Here is a 16,895-nt window from a genome sequence, read left to right on the forward strand (position 1 = left end):
CTCAAATTTTACGTCGGATGTCGAAAAGATCGCGTGTCGAAGCGATCGTATGTCGAGGTGCCACTGTATTTCCAAATTCATAAATTCAATGCTTTCAAGACTTATTAAGACCCCAAGGGGACCGTCTTTGTCACGTGATGGCAAAGGTGCATAGTTTTTTTTTTTTTTTTTAACTATCACAAAGAAATTGCATTTGAAATGTAACACATTTCTAATATTTAGAAGTTTTCATTGACCTTTGAAGCTGCGTAAGCATCTCTCTGAGACGTTGCAAGTAGGCTGCCCAGCATCAGTGTCCTTCTGCCCTCTTGTTTCTTCATCAAGAGGTTCCTTCATCTCCAACTGTTCCTGAAATGGAAGATTCAACAAAGTGTTGGTTTGCAAATCGCCCAAAAAGTCATACTCAAACAAACTTCATACTCTAAATCAGGGGTGCCCAAGTCCGGTCCTCGAGAGCCCCTATACAGCTTGTTTTCCATGTCTCCCTACCTATCTTTTGATTCGTGTGTGTTAAAAGAGGGAGACATGGAAAACAAGCTGGATAGGTGCTCTTGAGGCCCGGACTTGGGCACCCCTGCTCTAAATAGAGCCCAAACAGCGATTCCCGAAACCTTAACCCTAGGGTGACCAAACGTCCTCTTTTGCCCGGACAAGTCCTACTTTCACGTAGTATCCTCGTGGTCCGGGCGGGTTTTATAAATTCATATAAATGTCCGGTTTTTATGATTTTTCACGGGACAAATTTGAAGAGAATCCCTCCGGCCGCTGGGTGGCAGCGCCTGCCTGCGATGACATGGCTCGTAGTAGTAGGGAGGGAAGGAGTAGTTCTTCTTGTTTTTGTTGCCAGTTTACCCCTATCATGAGGCATTACCGCCATCTACTGGGTTGACGATTTGGCCACAACGCCTGAAGTTTTTTTTAACGATAAATACGTACAGTATATAATGGCAACTGTTGACTTCTGTCAGAGCTTTGACTGTAAAATCCCGTTTGGTGTCGCATTGTTGCGCTGCCGATGATTGTAAACTTTTATAGCAAAGTTTGATTTTTGCCTCAGCTAGCTATCAGTAAGCTAAACCGCGCTAAGCATTATGGGAAACGTAGTTTTGAACTGCTACGTTTGGAAACATGCTGATTGAATAGTTTGTCAGTTTATTTCGGTTTTTGTTTGTGTGTAATCTAGAACATTGAATGAGAATATCAATTGAATGGGAATAACAATTTGTCAAGGACAATTGTCATGATAGTAATTTATAAAAATGTTTAGTTGGCACATCGCCTACTGTGTGTATGTGTATTGACTGGAATACATTTCTATGGGTCTGCATATATATATTTTTTTTTTTGTCTTTTTTTTTTTTTTTTTCGTTTTAAAGTAATTATTATTTTTCTTTTTTTCAAACTGCAATTTTCCATCCAGAGTGAGGGAGCACACTTTAAATATATTAAAGTGATACAGGCATCTTTGAGTGAGTGTAAAATTCAAGTATCTTGAGGCTGGGCTGAGTGTCCTCTTTTTTGGAAATCAAAATATGGTCACCCTACTTAACCCTATTACACCGAACTTCCCCATTTTTATTATACTATCAAAAAAAATGAATAGATGGCAAAAAATAATAAATTTCATTTTTGTCTTACTGTGTGAGACATCCTTATTTTCATCTCCCTCTTCTTTATGTAGCGCACGGTACTCTCGTTGAGCTCATAATGGCGGGCTACTTCGGCATAACTTTTCCCTTCTCTGAGCAAATCCAGGAGTTGTATCTTCTCGTGATGCGGTAGAACCCTCTTCAGACGTGTGGGCGGCATCTAAGGGAGTGCCAGAAACGTTACAAAAACGTGGATACTCTCAAGTACGCGTTTTCCCTTGTTATTTTGGGAGAAAAAAATAGAATTCGCGAATAGCGGGGGGGTCGCTGCAATGCTGCGTCGCACTGACTGTAGGTCTTTCCGGTGAAAAAAACACTTTGTTTTCACATATTGCAGCTTCATAGTTTTTTTTACATAGTTAATTCAACGTAAATAAAGCATTTTAAAAATTAACAGTATACCCTCTTTACTTACAACAACAATAACTTGATTCCAACGACGTCGCTAGCTTTTCTCTTTTGTTAGCTTCTTAAGGGCAGCTTAATGTGGCCCTTCTTTCGGAAAACAACAACGAAGCTAACTCATTTAACGTAAAATATAATCGGTGTAAGTATATTTTGCCCCGCTGAAATAGAAATGAAATGCGAGAATGGATTTGACCAGCAACCTTTTTCAAGTGGAAACATATGAGGAGAGGTTTCCAGTCGGGATGTTGTATAATGAACACAGGAAATTGTTTCCATCTGACCACAGATATCACATACAGAAATAGATGCCAAATGCGCGTTATGAGCCAAATCGTGTGGCCGTTTTCACTTATCGGCCATTTTGTGTCAGTACCACACGCTAGACATAACAAAGTCGATGGAGCGTCTACTTTGAAGTAAAAATACATTTCTCAATTTTCAACCGATTTTCTAATGGCTTGGTTTTTTTCATGAACGTCAGATATCCAGTAAATTATTCAAATTCTTATAAAAAATGTATTCAACATTTATATTGAAACATAGCCACATTAATACGTTTTTTTCATAGATAAAAAGTTCTTATATCCATCAAGACTTTGCTGACCTAAAAGTATTTTACTGGGGAAAATCACTCACCTTAAACAGTTCGCCTAAAAAGAGCAAAAGCCCCTCAGAGAAGTCCACTGCTTTAAAATGGCCGCCTGTTACCAATGCCGCCGATGCTGACCTGCATCTAGTTTTGTATATATGTGATTTATATGATTATGATTGGCTGTCAAGCGAGCGCTGATGAATTTGATTGGCTGCTGCATAGGCGGGATTTATAATAACATATAACGGATAGTTGACACGTGCTCCTTGTACAAAAACAGAAATTATTGCCTACACAAAAAGCAAGTAAGTATATTAATAATAAAACCCTCGAACCGACTTTGGATAAGTGGCTGAAGATGAATGAGTGAATAAAAAAAAATGTTAAAGAAATAACAACAAAAACTTTACAAATATTCATTTCACTCGACTACCAACTGTAGACGAATATTTAACCCTTGTATTGTGTTTGGGTCAAAACGGACCAGTCTTAGTTGAGGTATACAAAAATCACATCGCAGGTCTTGAATTTTTTTTTTTTTTTTTTTTTCACATTTAAACTTTAGTTTTACTCTATAGAAGCAGCAAATGAGCAGATCCTGGATCCCATTTATATACAGCCTGGATTCAACGGCATCACATATATTAGGGCCAATAGCGCCATTTTTCAGAGCATCGGAATTGGGTGAAAAGGATTGGGTTTTTAAATTAAAAACATACGTTCATGGTTTTCTGGTAATATGGTTTTCTGGTAATATTTTCATGGTAATATCGCAATATAATATTGCAATGATAGTTTTTTTCAATATTTTTCAGGCCTGGACTGTACTCATGCAAAATGCAAAGATTAAGTTTTCTAAGGCTGAGTTAAATCACAGATCAAATTAATTAATTTCTAATTCTAAGAAATAAGTATTCTTACCCCCATCCCCCCCCCCCCCCCCACACACACACACACAAAAAATCGTATTGAAACAATTGCCTTGATTGTGTGTGTGTCTTTTTAACTCTTTTTATATGGCGGAAAATATTCAGGTGACTTGAAGTTCCGCTCTGAGACCCCTAATTTGGCCAACTTTCAAATTGTCCGATATGCATGTGTGATACATCATTGGAAAGCTTAAAATCTCTAAAATATCTAAGATCTCTGGGGAAGAAACATTTTGAACAGGAGGGCATTTTAAAAAAAAACAGCGAAACGCTATCTGGAGGTGAGAGCATGAAAGAGCGGAATGAAAGCTGCCATGACTTTAACGAGATATCATCACGTACTTACCTTGTTTCAATCCAAAAACTCCATGTAGCATGTATCACTGAGTGTCAAGACACAGCTGTGAATGGCCACAGCTGGATTTTTGGGGGATTTTTTCTGGGTGAAACATGGTAACAAGAGTCGCGATGCAGAAATCGCAGACATTAAGGAGTGGTCGACATTTTCTTTTTCATATATTTACCCTTTTAAATGTTTTTTTTTTCTTCCAAATTTAGGTTTGGAGCGATTATTTATCATCTAACACAGGGGTTCCCAACCTATTCCACTAAGGCACACTGTGGGTGCAGGATTTCATTCTTACCAAACAAGATGACAACACTTTTTCCCCAATCTGGTGTTTTACAAGTGCAATCAGTTGATTGCAGTCAGGTGTGGCTTGTTTTAGCAGAAGCCTCATTGGTTCAACTGTCTCTGCTGGATCGGCTGGAACAAAAACCAGGACCCACAGTGTGCCTTGAGGACTGGGTTGAAAACCCCTGATCTAACATATCGGAGAAAATGCAACAGTAACAAAAAAAAAATACAACTAAGCGATAGTTATGAGGTAGATATCTGTGACTTTTTTACAGACACCATTTCTTCATTGTGACGTAGTTTGTTTAAAAGTTTGAAATATGCGAGTGAATACATTTTTTAAAGTTTTTTTTTTTTTTAAACAAAATATTAGACATCAATTATTAATTCTAGGCAAGGCAAGGCAAATTCATTTATATGGCACAATTCAACACAAGGCAATTAAAAGTGCTTCCAAGCTAAAAATGACTGACATTTTGAATTATAAATAGAATCAACTACCTTCGTTTTATGGCTGGGTTGAAACAAAAGCGGTTGCGCAATGTCTGTAAATGGGTGTTTCCAGGGTAAAACGGACCAATCAAAAATAGTTTGGGGGCTTAATGCGCCGTGAATCTGCTATGGCAGTATATAGACATATTGTTCTATCAAACATAATCGTTATTTTGGCTTAAAATGCAGCAGTTTATTTTAAAGAAGAATTTTTTCAAGAAAAAAAGGAAAGGTCAAAGATAAGCAGGCACCTTAGCACAATGTCACTTAAAGCTACAAATCAAGTCAGAAATCTTGGCGTAATTATTGACTCAGACTCAACCCGTCACTAAATCTGCTTATTACCCCCTAAAAAATATAGCCAGAATTAAAGGGCTTCTGACTCAACAAGACATGGAAAAACTTATGCATGCATTCATTTTCAGCAGATTAGACTATTGCAACGGTATATTTACAGGTCTTGATAAAAAAAAAAAAAAAAAAAAAAAAAAAAAAAAATTAAATTAGTCAGGAAGCTACACCTAGTACAGAATGCTGCATCCAGAGTCCTCACAAATACAAGGAAACTGGACCACATAACACCGGTTTTGAAATCGTTACACTGGCTTCCAGTGAGTCAAAAGATAGACTATAAAATACTACTGCTCGTCTACAAAACACTTCATGGCCTTGGACCAAAATACATGCTTGATTTGTTAGATTCCTATGAAACATCTAGACCCCTAAGGTCATCTGCACCGGTCTACTGTATGATCCAAGAACAAGAACCAAGCAGGGCGAGGCAGCATTATGCTCCTCACCTCTGGAACAAGTTACCTGAAGGTCTGAAGTATGCTCAAACTGTTAGCTCCTTTAAATCAGGGCTAAAAACACTTTTGTTTAGAACAGCATATCCATAACTGTCTATATATTTCAAGTTATTTGCTTTCTATTCCTCTTGTGCTTTATCTCCATTGCTGATTTCAGTTATTATGAGTAGTCATAATGTTTTTTATTTTTTTTATTCTACTTGTGATTAAATGCGATTTTTATGTATAATTTTATTTCCTGTTTCGATTGTCTGTTTTTATGTTCTATTGATTTAATGTGATTTTTATGATCTTCATGTGATGTAAAGCACTTTGAATTGCCTTGTGTTGAATTGTGCTATATAAATTTGCCTTGCCTCGCCTTGCCTAAAGAGGGGTGCAAGAGCAGAAACTGCTTTTTCAGCCATTTCTATGTTTTCCGCTATATATCTAAATATAGAAAAACAGAATTGGTTTCGGTTTTCGGTATAGGTTTTCTCATTATTGATTTTGGCCAAGAATTCTCATTTCGTTGGATCCTTGAAATATATTTGAAATTTTTAGGCTAGAGTGATCATATTTTGATTTCCAAAAAAGAGGACACTCAGACCTCAAGATACTTGAATTTTACTCGAAGTTCAGTCAAAGATGCCTATATCATTTTAATATATTTAAAGTGTGCCCCCTCACTCTGGATGGAAAAATATAATAATAAATAATGACTAATATATATATATATATATATATATATACATATATATATATATATATAAATAATGCGGACCCATATGTATAATATATAATGCAGACCCATAGAAATGTAGTCCAATCAATACACATACACACAGTAGGCTATGTGCCGACTAAACATTTTTATAAATGACTATCACGGCAATTGTCTTTGACAAATTGTTATTCCCATTCAATTGATATTCTCATTCAGTGTTCTAGATTGCACACAAACAATAACCGAAATAAACTGACAAACTATTCAACCAGCATGTTTCCAAACGTAGAAGTTCAAAACTACGTTTCCCATAATGCCTAGCGTGGCTTAGCTTACTGATGGCTAGCTGAGGCAAAAATCAAACTTTGCTATAAAAGTTTACAATCATCGGCAGCGCAACGATGCAACACCAAACGGGATTTTACAGTCAAAGCTCCGACAGAAGTCAACAGCTGCCATTATATAAGTATTTATCGTAAAAAAAAACTTAACATGGGCAGGCGTTGTGGCAAAATCGTCAACCCAGTAGATGGCGGTAATGCCTCATGTCATGATCGGGGTAAACTGCCAACAAAAACAAGAACTACTCCTTCGCTCCCTACTACTAGGAGCCATGTCATCGCAGGCAGGCGCTGCCACCCAGCGGCCGGAGGGATTCTGTTCAAATTGGTCCCGTGAAAAATCATAAAAACCGGACATTTTTATGAATTTATAAAACCCGCCCGGACGACGAGGATACTACGTGAAAGTGGGACTTGTCCGGACAAAAGAGGACGTTTGGTCAACCTAGTTTAGGCTATAAACTTTTTTTCCCCCCTAAAGTCCCTCTTATGTCGTTATTTTGTGGTGGTTCTCGCTTACCCTAGAGTCAAAGGAGCTAGCTAGGAGCCCCACCCAAAATGTGCTCAGGTGTGTCACCGCCTACCTGTCTCACGGTTCCCCAACACGGAAGTGTCTCGGTCCACTTCCACTCTGCGCCTTCCTCGGTTCTGACGCCCAACAGCGGAGATTTTCGACCTCCCAGAACCTCGGGAGCCCGGCGGGGATTCGAGTCCATCCAATGGCTTCCCCAAGCCTCTCCCCGAGCCCGACGGAGGGACTCGAACTCCGCGACGACATCTCCCTTGGCGGCGTTGAAGTCGGAGAAGGGAGTTCGGAGAAACTGAGTTCGTCCACAGTCAACCGCATGCTGACAGAATTCTTCGTGTACTTCCTCCGTGGCATCGTACTCTTCTTCCCCGTCTACCTGACGGGCTACCTGGGCCTGAGCGTCAGCTGGCTGCTGCTGTGCATGCTCATGATCACCTGGTGGAAGAAGAACCGACAGTGGAAGGACTCTCGGATCGGAACAGCCATCGACTTTGTGGACAACGAGACGCAAGTGGTGAACACGGAGCTTAAGAACTCCTTGCAGATGGCATCATGGGTACGCAATCTCCAGTTAATTAAGGTTTTATGCAAAGTCATTATTAATGGTTTCGTCATATCTAATAAATCAATGTACTGACAGGCAGGAAAGCAAACATGTTTCAAAAAGTGTATTAATTATGTATTTTCTATCCAGTGGAAGTCCATTAAGTATTTCTAACTGACACAGTACGTCACTGACATAGATATGTGACTATAGTAAATATATATTTTAAAAAAAAAAGCCAATTCTATTAACCAACTACCGGTAAATAAAACTGGCTGCTGCACAGTGATTGGGAATCAGATGCCAATATAATCTATTTTCCGACTAATGTCAAATTCTAATTGCAAAGTCATTTTATGTTAAGCAATGTATTTGCATGACATACCTGACTTGGGTTGATCCTCAAAAAAGTGTGCAGGCAGTACTTACGCCAGCCACACCTATTCAGTAGAAACTTGTTGAATATGAACGTGTTTGTTCTAACTTCATTAATATTTTGTGAAAATTAAGTCACTGCAGTTAGTTCAATTGCAAGTGTATGTTGGTATTCACAGCATTCATTCTGCAAGTAACAAACAAAAACATGCTTTTTCTAGTACAGTACTGAATAATCCAAATAATACAAGTAAAAGGTGCAACAATTAATTGATTAATCGACAACTAATCGATTAGCAAATTAATCAACAACTATTTTGATAACCAATTAAGGACCTTCTTCATATTAAACATGTCTAAATTCTTTAAATGATAACATAACTACTCAGTTGTAAATATTATCAAATTTGTTCATTATATTTTTTGTTAAGTCAACGTACCACATGAAAAAATCAGCTTTTACTTTGCAAAAAGACAATTCACATTTTTGCCAATTTTCAGACATCTTATTATCTAAACTAGGTTCTTAATGAGGCTGCAACAACTAATCGATTAAATTGATTAAATCGATTGAAATATTAGTTGCCAATGAATTTGCCAATCGATTATTGCAGGCAGCTATATGAGCAGTCCCGTTCAGGTCCTTGTTTTTGTGTAATGTGAGGCTGCGTGCGTGCGTGCCAGTGTTTAGAGCAAGAGAGAGAGAGAGTTCGCTGCTACACTCAGGTTGGGGTACTGAATCAACTCCACTCGGGGGTCCCGTTTATGCTCATCGCAACTGGGCCCTGTTCATATTTCTTACGCCATGGTCACATAACATGGTAAATTTGATATTTTATTGAATTTTATAAAAATTTATCATAAAAAAACTTCTGATATTGCAATATGAAACTTTGAAACTAGGGCTGTCAAAATTATCGCGTTAACGGGCGGTAATTAATTTTTAAAATTAATCACATTAAAATATTTGATGCATTTAACGCACATGCCCCGCTCAAACAGATTAAAATGACAGGACACTGTCATTTGCACTTGTTACTTGTGTTTTTTGGTGTTTTGTCGCCCTCTGCTGGCGCTTGGGTGCGACAGATTTTATGGGTTTCAGCACCATTGTGTAATTATTGAAATCAACAATGGCGAGCTACTAGTTTATTTTTGATTGAAAATTTTACAAGCTTTATTAAAACGAAAACATTAAGAGGGGTTTGAATATAAAATTTCTAGAACTTGTACTAACATTTATCTTAAAAACTGCAAGTCTTTCTATCCATGGATCGCTTTAACAGAATGTTAATGTTAATGCCATCTTGTTGATTTATTGTTATAATAAACAAATACAGTACTTACAGTTGTGGTCAAAAGTTTACATACACTTGTGAAGAACATAATGTCATGGCTCTCTTGAGTTTCCAGTTATTTCTACAACTCTGATTTTTCTCTGATAGAGTGATTGGAACAGATACTTCTTTATCACAAAAAACATTCATGAAGTTTGGTTCTTTTATGACTTTATTATGGGTGAACAGAATAAAGTGATCAAATCTGCTGGGTCAAAAATATACATACAGCAGCGCTAATATTTGGTAACATGTCCCTTAGTCACTTCAATTAGGCCAAACAACTCGATTTTTGTTTCGTCTGACCACAGAACTTTCCTCCAGAAGGTCTTATCTTTGTCCATGTGATCAGCAGCAAACTTCAGTCGAGCCTTAAGGTGCCGCTTTTGGAGCAAGGGCTTCTTCTTGCACGGCAGCCTCTCAGTCCATGGAGATGCAAAACACGCTTGACTGTGGACACTGACACCTGTGTTCCAGCAGCTTCTAATTCTTGGCAGATCTGCTTTTTGGTGATTCTCGGTTGAATCTTCAACCTCCTGACCAATGTTCTCTCAGCAGCAGGTGATAGCTTGCGTTTTCTTCCTGATCGTGGCAGTGACAAAACAGTGCCATGCACTTTATACTTACAAACAATTGTTTGCACTGTTGCTCTTGGGACCTGCAGCTGCTTTGAAATGGCTCCAAGTGACTTTCCTGACTTGTTCAAGTCAATGATTCGCTTTTTCAGATCCATGTATGTATATTTTTGACCCAGCAGATTTGATCACTTTTTCTGTTCACCCATAATAAAGTCATAAAAGAACCAAACTTCATGAATGTTTTGTGTGACAAAGAAGTATCTGTTCCAAACACTCTATCGGAGAAAAATCAGAGTTGTAGAAATAACTGGAAACTCAAGAGAGCCATGACATTATGTTCTTCACAAGTGTATGTAAACTTTTGACCACAACTGTATGTACAGTATGTTGCATGTATATATCCGTCTTGTGTCTTATCTTTCCATTCCAACAATAATTTACAGAAAAATATGGCATATTTTATAGATGGTCTGAATTGCGATTAATTACGATGAATTAATTTTTAAGCTGTGATTAACTCGATTAAAAATTTTAATCGTTTGACAGCCCTGTTTAAAATGTAAAAATTATGTGATCGATTTTAACTCATGTTTTATATTGTTTTAATATCTAAAGGTCCAATTCAATGACGTGGAGAAAGTGGAATGGGTTAACAAGGTATGTCATCAAAAGCACGCGTCTAGCAGTTTCCTCACTTAGCAAACGGCTCAAAAATTTCTTCATTCGAAGCAATTTTGCCGTCATTCCGTTTTTACATATGTTTCCTGATTTGGTCCTTTGCCAAAGGTGTTGGACCAGGCGTGGCCTTTCTTTGGGATGTTCATGGAAAAGCTTCTCCGGGGAAACATCCAGACAGCCGTCAGGCAGTCCAACTCTGAGCTCAAGACGTTCACTTTCACTAAGATCCACTTTGGACACATAGTGCGTTAATACTTGTCCTCCGTGTGAAAAACTGGATTGACACAACTGTGACTAATCTGATTCATTTTTACCTGCTCCTAATTGTAGCCACTCAGGATCGTCGGAATAAAAGCGTACACTCATGAGGTGGACCACAGGGAGGTGATTCTGGACATGACAATCAAGTTGGTTTGACACATTACTTCTCTTTGTCTGCAACTTTTGTGACACATTTGTTTCGTAGTTATGAAGGTGACGTGGACATTGATGCGGAAATCAAATCAGCCATCACAGCTGGTGTCAAAGGACTGAAAGTGAGCATTGCACTCAATCTGACTCCTGTATTTATTTTATATAGATAAGTGTATCAAATTCAATTCAATAATATATCTGTAATAAGTTTTCATCGATTTGCAAGTACATTATATATGCTAATGCAAATTTATTGAATGTTCTAGTTACGGGGGATGATCCGGGTGATTCTACAACCTCTCATTGGTCAAGTGCCACTCGTTGGAGGAGTCACCTTTTTTTTCATTCGTCGCCCGGTAGGTCCACTAACCCTTTTTCAAATGTGTTCTGATTCACGGTAGTTCCTGGCCAACAACGTCAGTCTCGGAGTTGATTGTACAACGACTGATATTTATAATATTTTGACAGTGGATGTAGTACTCACTTTTTTTTACTTAAGTTAAAGTACAGATACAGGTGCAAAAAATTACTTAATTAAAAGGATAAGTATCGAAGAAAAAAATAGTCGCGTAAAAGTACAAAGTACTTGCTTTAAAATTTACAACTAAAAATTAAAAATATTTATTCCCAATGCAAAAATGTAAAAAAGTGATCCCTTGCTACTTCGAGCTTCAAACTTTGCGCCCTCAGTCCATCGTGGATTTTTTTTCAATTAATTAAAAAAAAAAAAAAAAAAAAATACAGATGAGCTGTCCTGAGCCGAACGCGTAGTCTCACTCTAACTCCCTTCCTGCCTCCTTCTGCCTGCTCTTTGTTGGTCGGGCACTGCACTGGAGTTGGTTATTAAAGTTAACGATGATTGACAGACGTTTAGGTTTGATCTTGCCAGAGACGCGAACTTCAAAGCGCCGCATGCGTCAATCATCATCTAACTTGCTGTGGCAACTCATTGTGTGTAAGTGAGCAGTTTGAGCGGATTTGACTGGACTCACTCAATGAATCATTTAATAAAGCCAAGCATTTTTCTACTTTTTTCTTGTTTAAAAATAATTTGGTGGGCATATAACATATTTAAAACTTATCATAACTACTACATTTGAAGTGCTTAAAATACTTTGGGGGGGGGGGGGGGGGAAAGTGAAAAAAAAAGTCTTATATGTATCTCTTTCCAATGCTAAATCTGAATAAATATATATTGTGGCGCTACTTCGCAGTTTTTCACTTATCGCTGCGGGTCCCCTCATTAACTAAGGAAAAACGAGGGATCACGATTACGAATACTAAATATATATTTATATATTAGGGCTGTCAAAATTATCGCATTGATGGGAGGTAATTAATTTTTAAATCAATTACGTTAAAATATGCTTCGGCATACAGGTGATGAGCATTTTCTTAACACCCTGTATTGAACACAAAGCAGAGAAGATATACCATTTGCAGCCACCACTGACAGTCATGGTTGCACAACTTCCCATTATGCATTTGGGCAGTTAAGAACAGTTAAGTCGCTACAGTATCATTTAGTGAAAGCACAACAAAAATAATATTTATATCTCTCAAAAAATAAATGTTCACAAAAAGAAAAGCGCTCAATGCAAAGAGAACTGGCATTCCCAATCAAAATAGCTACGCAAAATAATACTCAGTTTGGTCAAACTCTATTCAAACATTTCTTTTAGCTCAACAAATACATTCTATGGCAATATTTAGTCACAATATACAAAATATCAAAATTACTACAACTTGTACTCACATTTTTCTTTTAAGAATTACAAGTCTTTATATCCGTGGATCCCTTTCACAGAAAGAATGTTTATAATGTTAACGCCATCTTGTGGATTTATTTTTATAATAAACAAATACAATACTGTAATTATGTACAGTATGTTGAATGTATACATCTGTCTTATCTTTCCATTCCAACAATAATTTCATAAAAATATGGCATATTTTAAAGAGGGTTTGAATTGCGATTAATTACAATTAATTAATTTTTAAGCTGTGATTTGTGCAAAAGTTTTAGGCAGGACACCTGCCTAAAAGTTTTGCACAGTACTGTATATATATTATTTTAATTATTAAATTTATTAGGATCATGGAAGCTTCCACTTGGGGAAAATATATACATACAGTATATCCTGTATATACATAAAATAATAAAAATATACAGTATTTATATACAGTATATATATACACATCCATCCATACATATCTACATAAATACAGAGACCTAAGTCAGTATTCAAAAAAAGAATCAGAAAATTAATTGACTGCTCAGTTTTATTTAAAACTTTGCAGAATGGAAAAAACAAGCAATAAAATTGCTCTGCACTGTAAACAAACTTGACAAGCTCAAAAACTCCAAAATTTAGCTTAATGGCGGATTGCAAGCAACTATCAGGTGCATATCGCCACCTACTGTACAATAGTGAGGTGGTTTTATTGGTCACCTAATTAATCTTGCTTGTACTTGTGTTGCTGCCATCTAGGCCTCAATTAACGGTAGTTGCACGGGTTTTATTGATTGCGCTGGAGGCATGAAAACGAAACTCTCGTAACGCAGGCAATAATTTGGAAGATAATGGAGTACAAGTATAGATACATGAGATACATGCTGTAAAATGTAGTGAAGTAAAAGAAGTACCACTTCATATTTGTACTCAAGTAAAGTACAGATACACAAATATACTTTAGTACATTACATTCCACCACTGTATTTTGATCAAGTTTTGTGTTTACAAGCCGCAAATATTCTTGCTAAAGTTGCTAAAATATTTATTTGGATCATACAAATTTCAATGCGTGTGTCCTAAATAAAATATTGGCATTTGTTTTGTCATGTAAAAGGCAGAGGAAAAAAAAGTTTTTCGTCAAATCAAACAAAAAAACAATCTTTTCATTTCATGATCTTTCAGACCCTTGAAATCAACTGGACTGGCATGACCAACATTTTAGACAGCCCGGCCTTCAGGTGTGTTCTCATTTTAGACTCTTCAGCTTTTGCACCTTAATCAAACTCTCATCTACCTTTAGTTCACTGTCCGAGGACACCATAATGGACATCATCGCCTCCCTCATGGTGTTACCCAACCGCATGTGCTTTCCACTTATCGACCAAGTCAAAGTGGACCAGATGAGATTTCCGCTGCCCCGTGTAAGTCAGGCATTTTTTAAAAAAGAAATGTCTTGCAAAACTTCTTATTTAAAAGCTGTTTTCCCTTTCAGGGAGTGGTGAGAGTATACTTAGTGGAAGCTAGAGACCTTTTGGCGAAGGATACCTACATGCTGGGCATGGTGAAGGGCAAGTCGGACCCTTACGCCACACTCTGCGTTGGGGACCGCAAAGTCAAGAGCAAAACAATCAAAGAGAATTTGAGCCCCACTTGGGCTGAAGTATATGAGGTACAGTACATTAAGATTGTACTAATTGCAGCCAAGAGGGTCTTGCATAGCTTGTCTTTGGGCGCTTTCACACTAGCACTGTTTGGTCCGTTTTAAACGGACCAGAGTTCTTTTTCTCAGTTAGTCTGCATCATTTTGTAAATGTGAACGCACATCTGAACTTCGGACCAAACAACCGAATGATTAGCCATGGCCAAATGTTGTTGTACTTTGCCGAGCAGTTGCATTTGATACACTGAATCGGGTGCGCATGTGGCAAGCGTGTTTTGAATCCTGTCGCTGAATGTACCGTGTGAGAGTGAATGGTCCAGACAGGCGGATCCTCTCGGGGCGGCCGTTTCGTGAGTTCAATGTATTAATTCAGATTTAGCTTTGGAAAGAGATTGCCTGGTGTACCAGACTCACCGCTGTTCCAGCGATTGAGTCTGGCGACCGTCCGGCGGATCAAATTCCAAGGGCGGAGCAAGCCACCGCAAACAGACAGCGGAGTGGACCAATCAGCGACGGGCAGACATGACGTTGTTAAAGCGACAAGTAATTACCGTGAGCGGAGAATGGAGAAGTTTATTCAACATGGCTAGCGCGAGCCATGTTGACTGTTGTCAGTGACTTGTTTCGATGTGTTTTTGGTCATTTAAAACTGGTTTTACCGTGGATTGGAACATATTCTTGGCTCTCCCGTTCGCCATCTGTGTTGTTGGAGAGACGATTTTCGGCGCGCAAGAGTGACGTTATTCGTTAAGAACACGTCCTTTTCTGGGCTGCGGGAGGAGGGCTGGGCTGCGCTTGACCCCCACCCCCCGCCCGCCCTCCCACCCTCCCCGGGCAGGCTGGGTGGGGGCCGTGGCCCTGGGTTGGTGCCCGCGTGGTGTATCCGCTAGTCTGTGTGGCTGTCGCGCGCCTGGTGGGGCTCGTGTGCGGCTGGATGTGATAGGGCGCGCTTGGGTGGGGGGTCCCGGTGCCGGGATTGGAGATGGGGCGGCGTAGGGTTTGTTGCCAACGGGCTTACACTCACAAGGGATTCGCACGATTACTGGGTTCTAGTTCACAGAGCTGATTTGTGTACACTCTACCCCTTTCAGTCATTTAGCTTATAGACTCCCCCACCCCTGACCCCCTCTTTCCCTGGTCAACAGGCCCCCCACATGGTGTCAACCGGAAATACATCTAGCTGACGATAGCACAAACATATTAGTAATTGGTCTAAATGTTCAATGTATTTCTTGTTGTAGTTTGTGTTTTTCTTTCTTCTCTTGTGTTTCTTTTCTTCTGTTCCCGCATAACCCCTTCCTGTTCACTGCTTTGTCATAATAAACTAGGTATGTTGAGTGATCACAATGGGAGTATGTCAGACTCTCAATGTGAAACATTAAAACTGTTCAGACTATCCGGGCACTTAGACTTCCATTCTTTGTGTCAAACAGCTGAACAGAACAGTTAAAAAAAAAAAAAAAAAAAAGAACACGTCACGCAAATAAATGAATCTGATTGGACGGTTGATTTTGTATCTTGCTCGAGAGGCCGTTAATGGGCTGGGTCCCAGACTATTTCTCACAGTGTTTGAAAAATACAGGGAGAATAGTCATATTCTACATATAAGACATGTTATTTTCACTTTCCCCCCCCCAAAGGATAATTAAAAAAACACTTTTATGTATATATATATATATATATATATATATATATATATATATGTATATATATTTATAAATATTTATAAATGGTTTTTAAGCACTTCAAATGGAATAATTATGATTTAAACATTTTACTGTCCCACCAAATTATTTTTGGTTTAGTGTGAAAGCGCCCTTTGAACTTAATGTTTGTAAACCACAAAATGTTGGTGTAAAATGTGTTCCTGCGGTAACAAAAAAAAAAAAGCTTTTATTTCCAAAATATGAATCACATACAGTTGTGGAATCAATTGGACTTTAGCAGAAATACCTTCTGTTTTTTGTATGAAGTTCGTTGTCCATGAGGCACCAGGACAAGAGCTGGAGTTGGAGATTTATGATGAAGATGCAGACAAAGACGACTTCATTGGAAGGTGAGAGGAATAAGATACATAGATAGTAAGGGTGGAACGGTACGTGTATTTGTATTGAACCGTTTTGGTTCTGTGTGCTCGGTTCGGAATGGAGGTGTACCGAACGAGTTTGACGTAATGTAACCCTTACTTTTCGAGGCTGTGAGTCGATCGGGTTACAGTTTCTTTGTGTAGATTATATTTACTCTGTCTTCTTTACTATAATGAGGACCAACATGGTAGGACAGTACAACCCAGAAAACGTCAACGGCGCGACAACGTGTCCGCCGCGAGAACGCAGTGAAACGCGGGCGTAAAGTCAATCAGCCAATGCACACCAGTCGCAGTGCGGCCGCGTGTTAGACGCGTCCCAGAAGCGGCTCAACGCGACGCACGAGAAAAGAACGGCAGAGTTTATTATTTGACGCGAGACGCGGCCATCCTGG

At 38.6% G+C, this 16,895-nt stretch overlaps 2 protein-coding genes across 6 annotated transcripts in view; one reads left to right on the forward strand and one right to left on the reverse strand.

The window, feature by feature from the left end:
- Positions 1 to 7,601, reverse strand: part of znf142 (zinc finger protein 142) — a 32,159-nt gene extending 24,558 nt beyond the window's left edge. For 2 of the 5 annotated variants that reach the window (XM_057851977.1, XM_057851981.1), the window contains exons 1-3: positions 7,148 to 7,404; positions 1,639 to 1,809; positions 237 to 348 (exon numbers count right to left, since the gene is read on the reverse strand). In XM_057851977.1, coding sequence (XP_057707960.1) covers positions 237 to 348; positions 1,639 to 1,809; positions 7,148 to 7,279 — 415 coding nt within the window. In that variant the 5' untranslated portion in view covers positions 7,280 to 7,404. Of the gene's footprint in view, positions 1 to 236; positions 349 to 1,638; positions 1,810 to 2,064; positions 2,317 to 7,147 lie in introns of those variants that run through there. The other 3 variants (XM_057851979.1, XM_057851978.1, XM_057851980.1) reach the window with 3 other exon arrangements.
- Positions 7,113 to 16,895, forward strand: part of esyt3 (extended synaptotagmin-like protein 3) — a 37,169-nt gene continuing 27,386 nt past the window's right edge. The window contains exons 1-10 of the mRNA XM_057851987.1: positions 7,113 to 7,648; positions 10,542 to 10,583; positions 10,713 to 10,847; positions 10,935 to 11,011; positions 11,071 to 11,140; positions 11,285 to 11,374; positions 13,937 to 13,992; positions 14,055 to 14,175; positions 14,247 to 14,423; positions 16,388 to 16,470. Of these exons, the coding sequence (XP_057707970.1) occupies positions 7,283 to 7,648; positions 10,542 to 10,583; positions 10,713 to 10,847; positions 10,935 to 11,011; positions 11,071 to 11,140; positions 11,285 to 11,374; positions 13,937 to 13,992; positions 14,055 to 14,175; positions 14,247 to 14,423; positions 16,388 to 16,470 (1,217 nt within the window). The 5' untranslated portion in view covers positions 7,113 to 7,282. The remainder of the gene's footprint in view (positions 7,649 to 10,541; positions 10,584 to 10,712; positions 10,848 to 10,934; positions 11,012 to 11,070; positions 11,141 to 11,284; positions 11,375 to 13,936; positions 13,993 to 14,054; positions 14,176 to 14,246; positions 14,424 to 16,387; positions 16,471 to 16,895) is intronic.

Source organism: Corythoichthys intestinalis, chromosome 12, assembly GCF_030265065.1.
Source record: "Corythoichthys intestinalis isolate RoL2023-P3 chromosome 12, ASM3026506v1, whole genome shotgun sequence".
Taxonomy (NCBI): Eukaryota; Metazoa; Chordata; class Actinopteri; order Syngnathiformes; family Syngnathidae; genus Corythoichthys; species Corythoichthys intestinalis.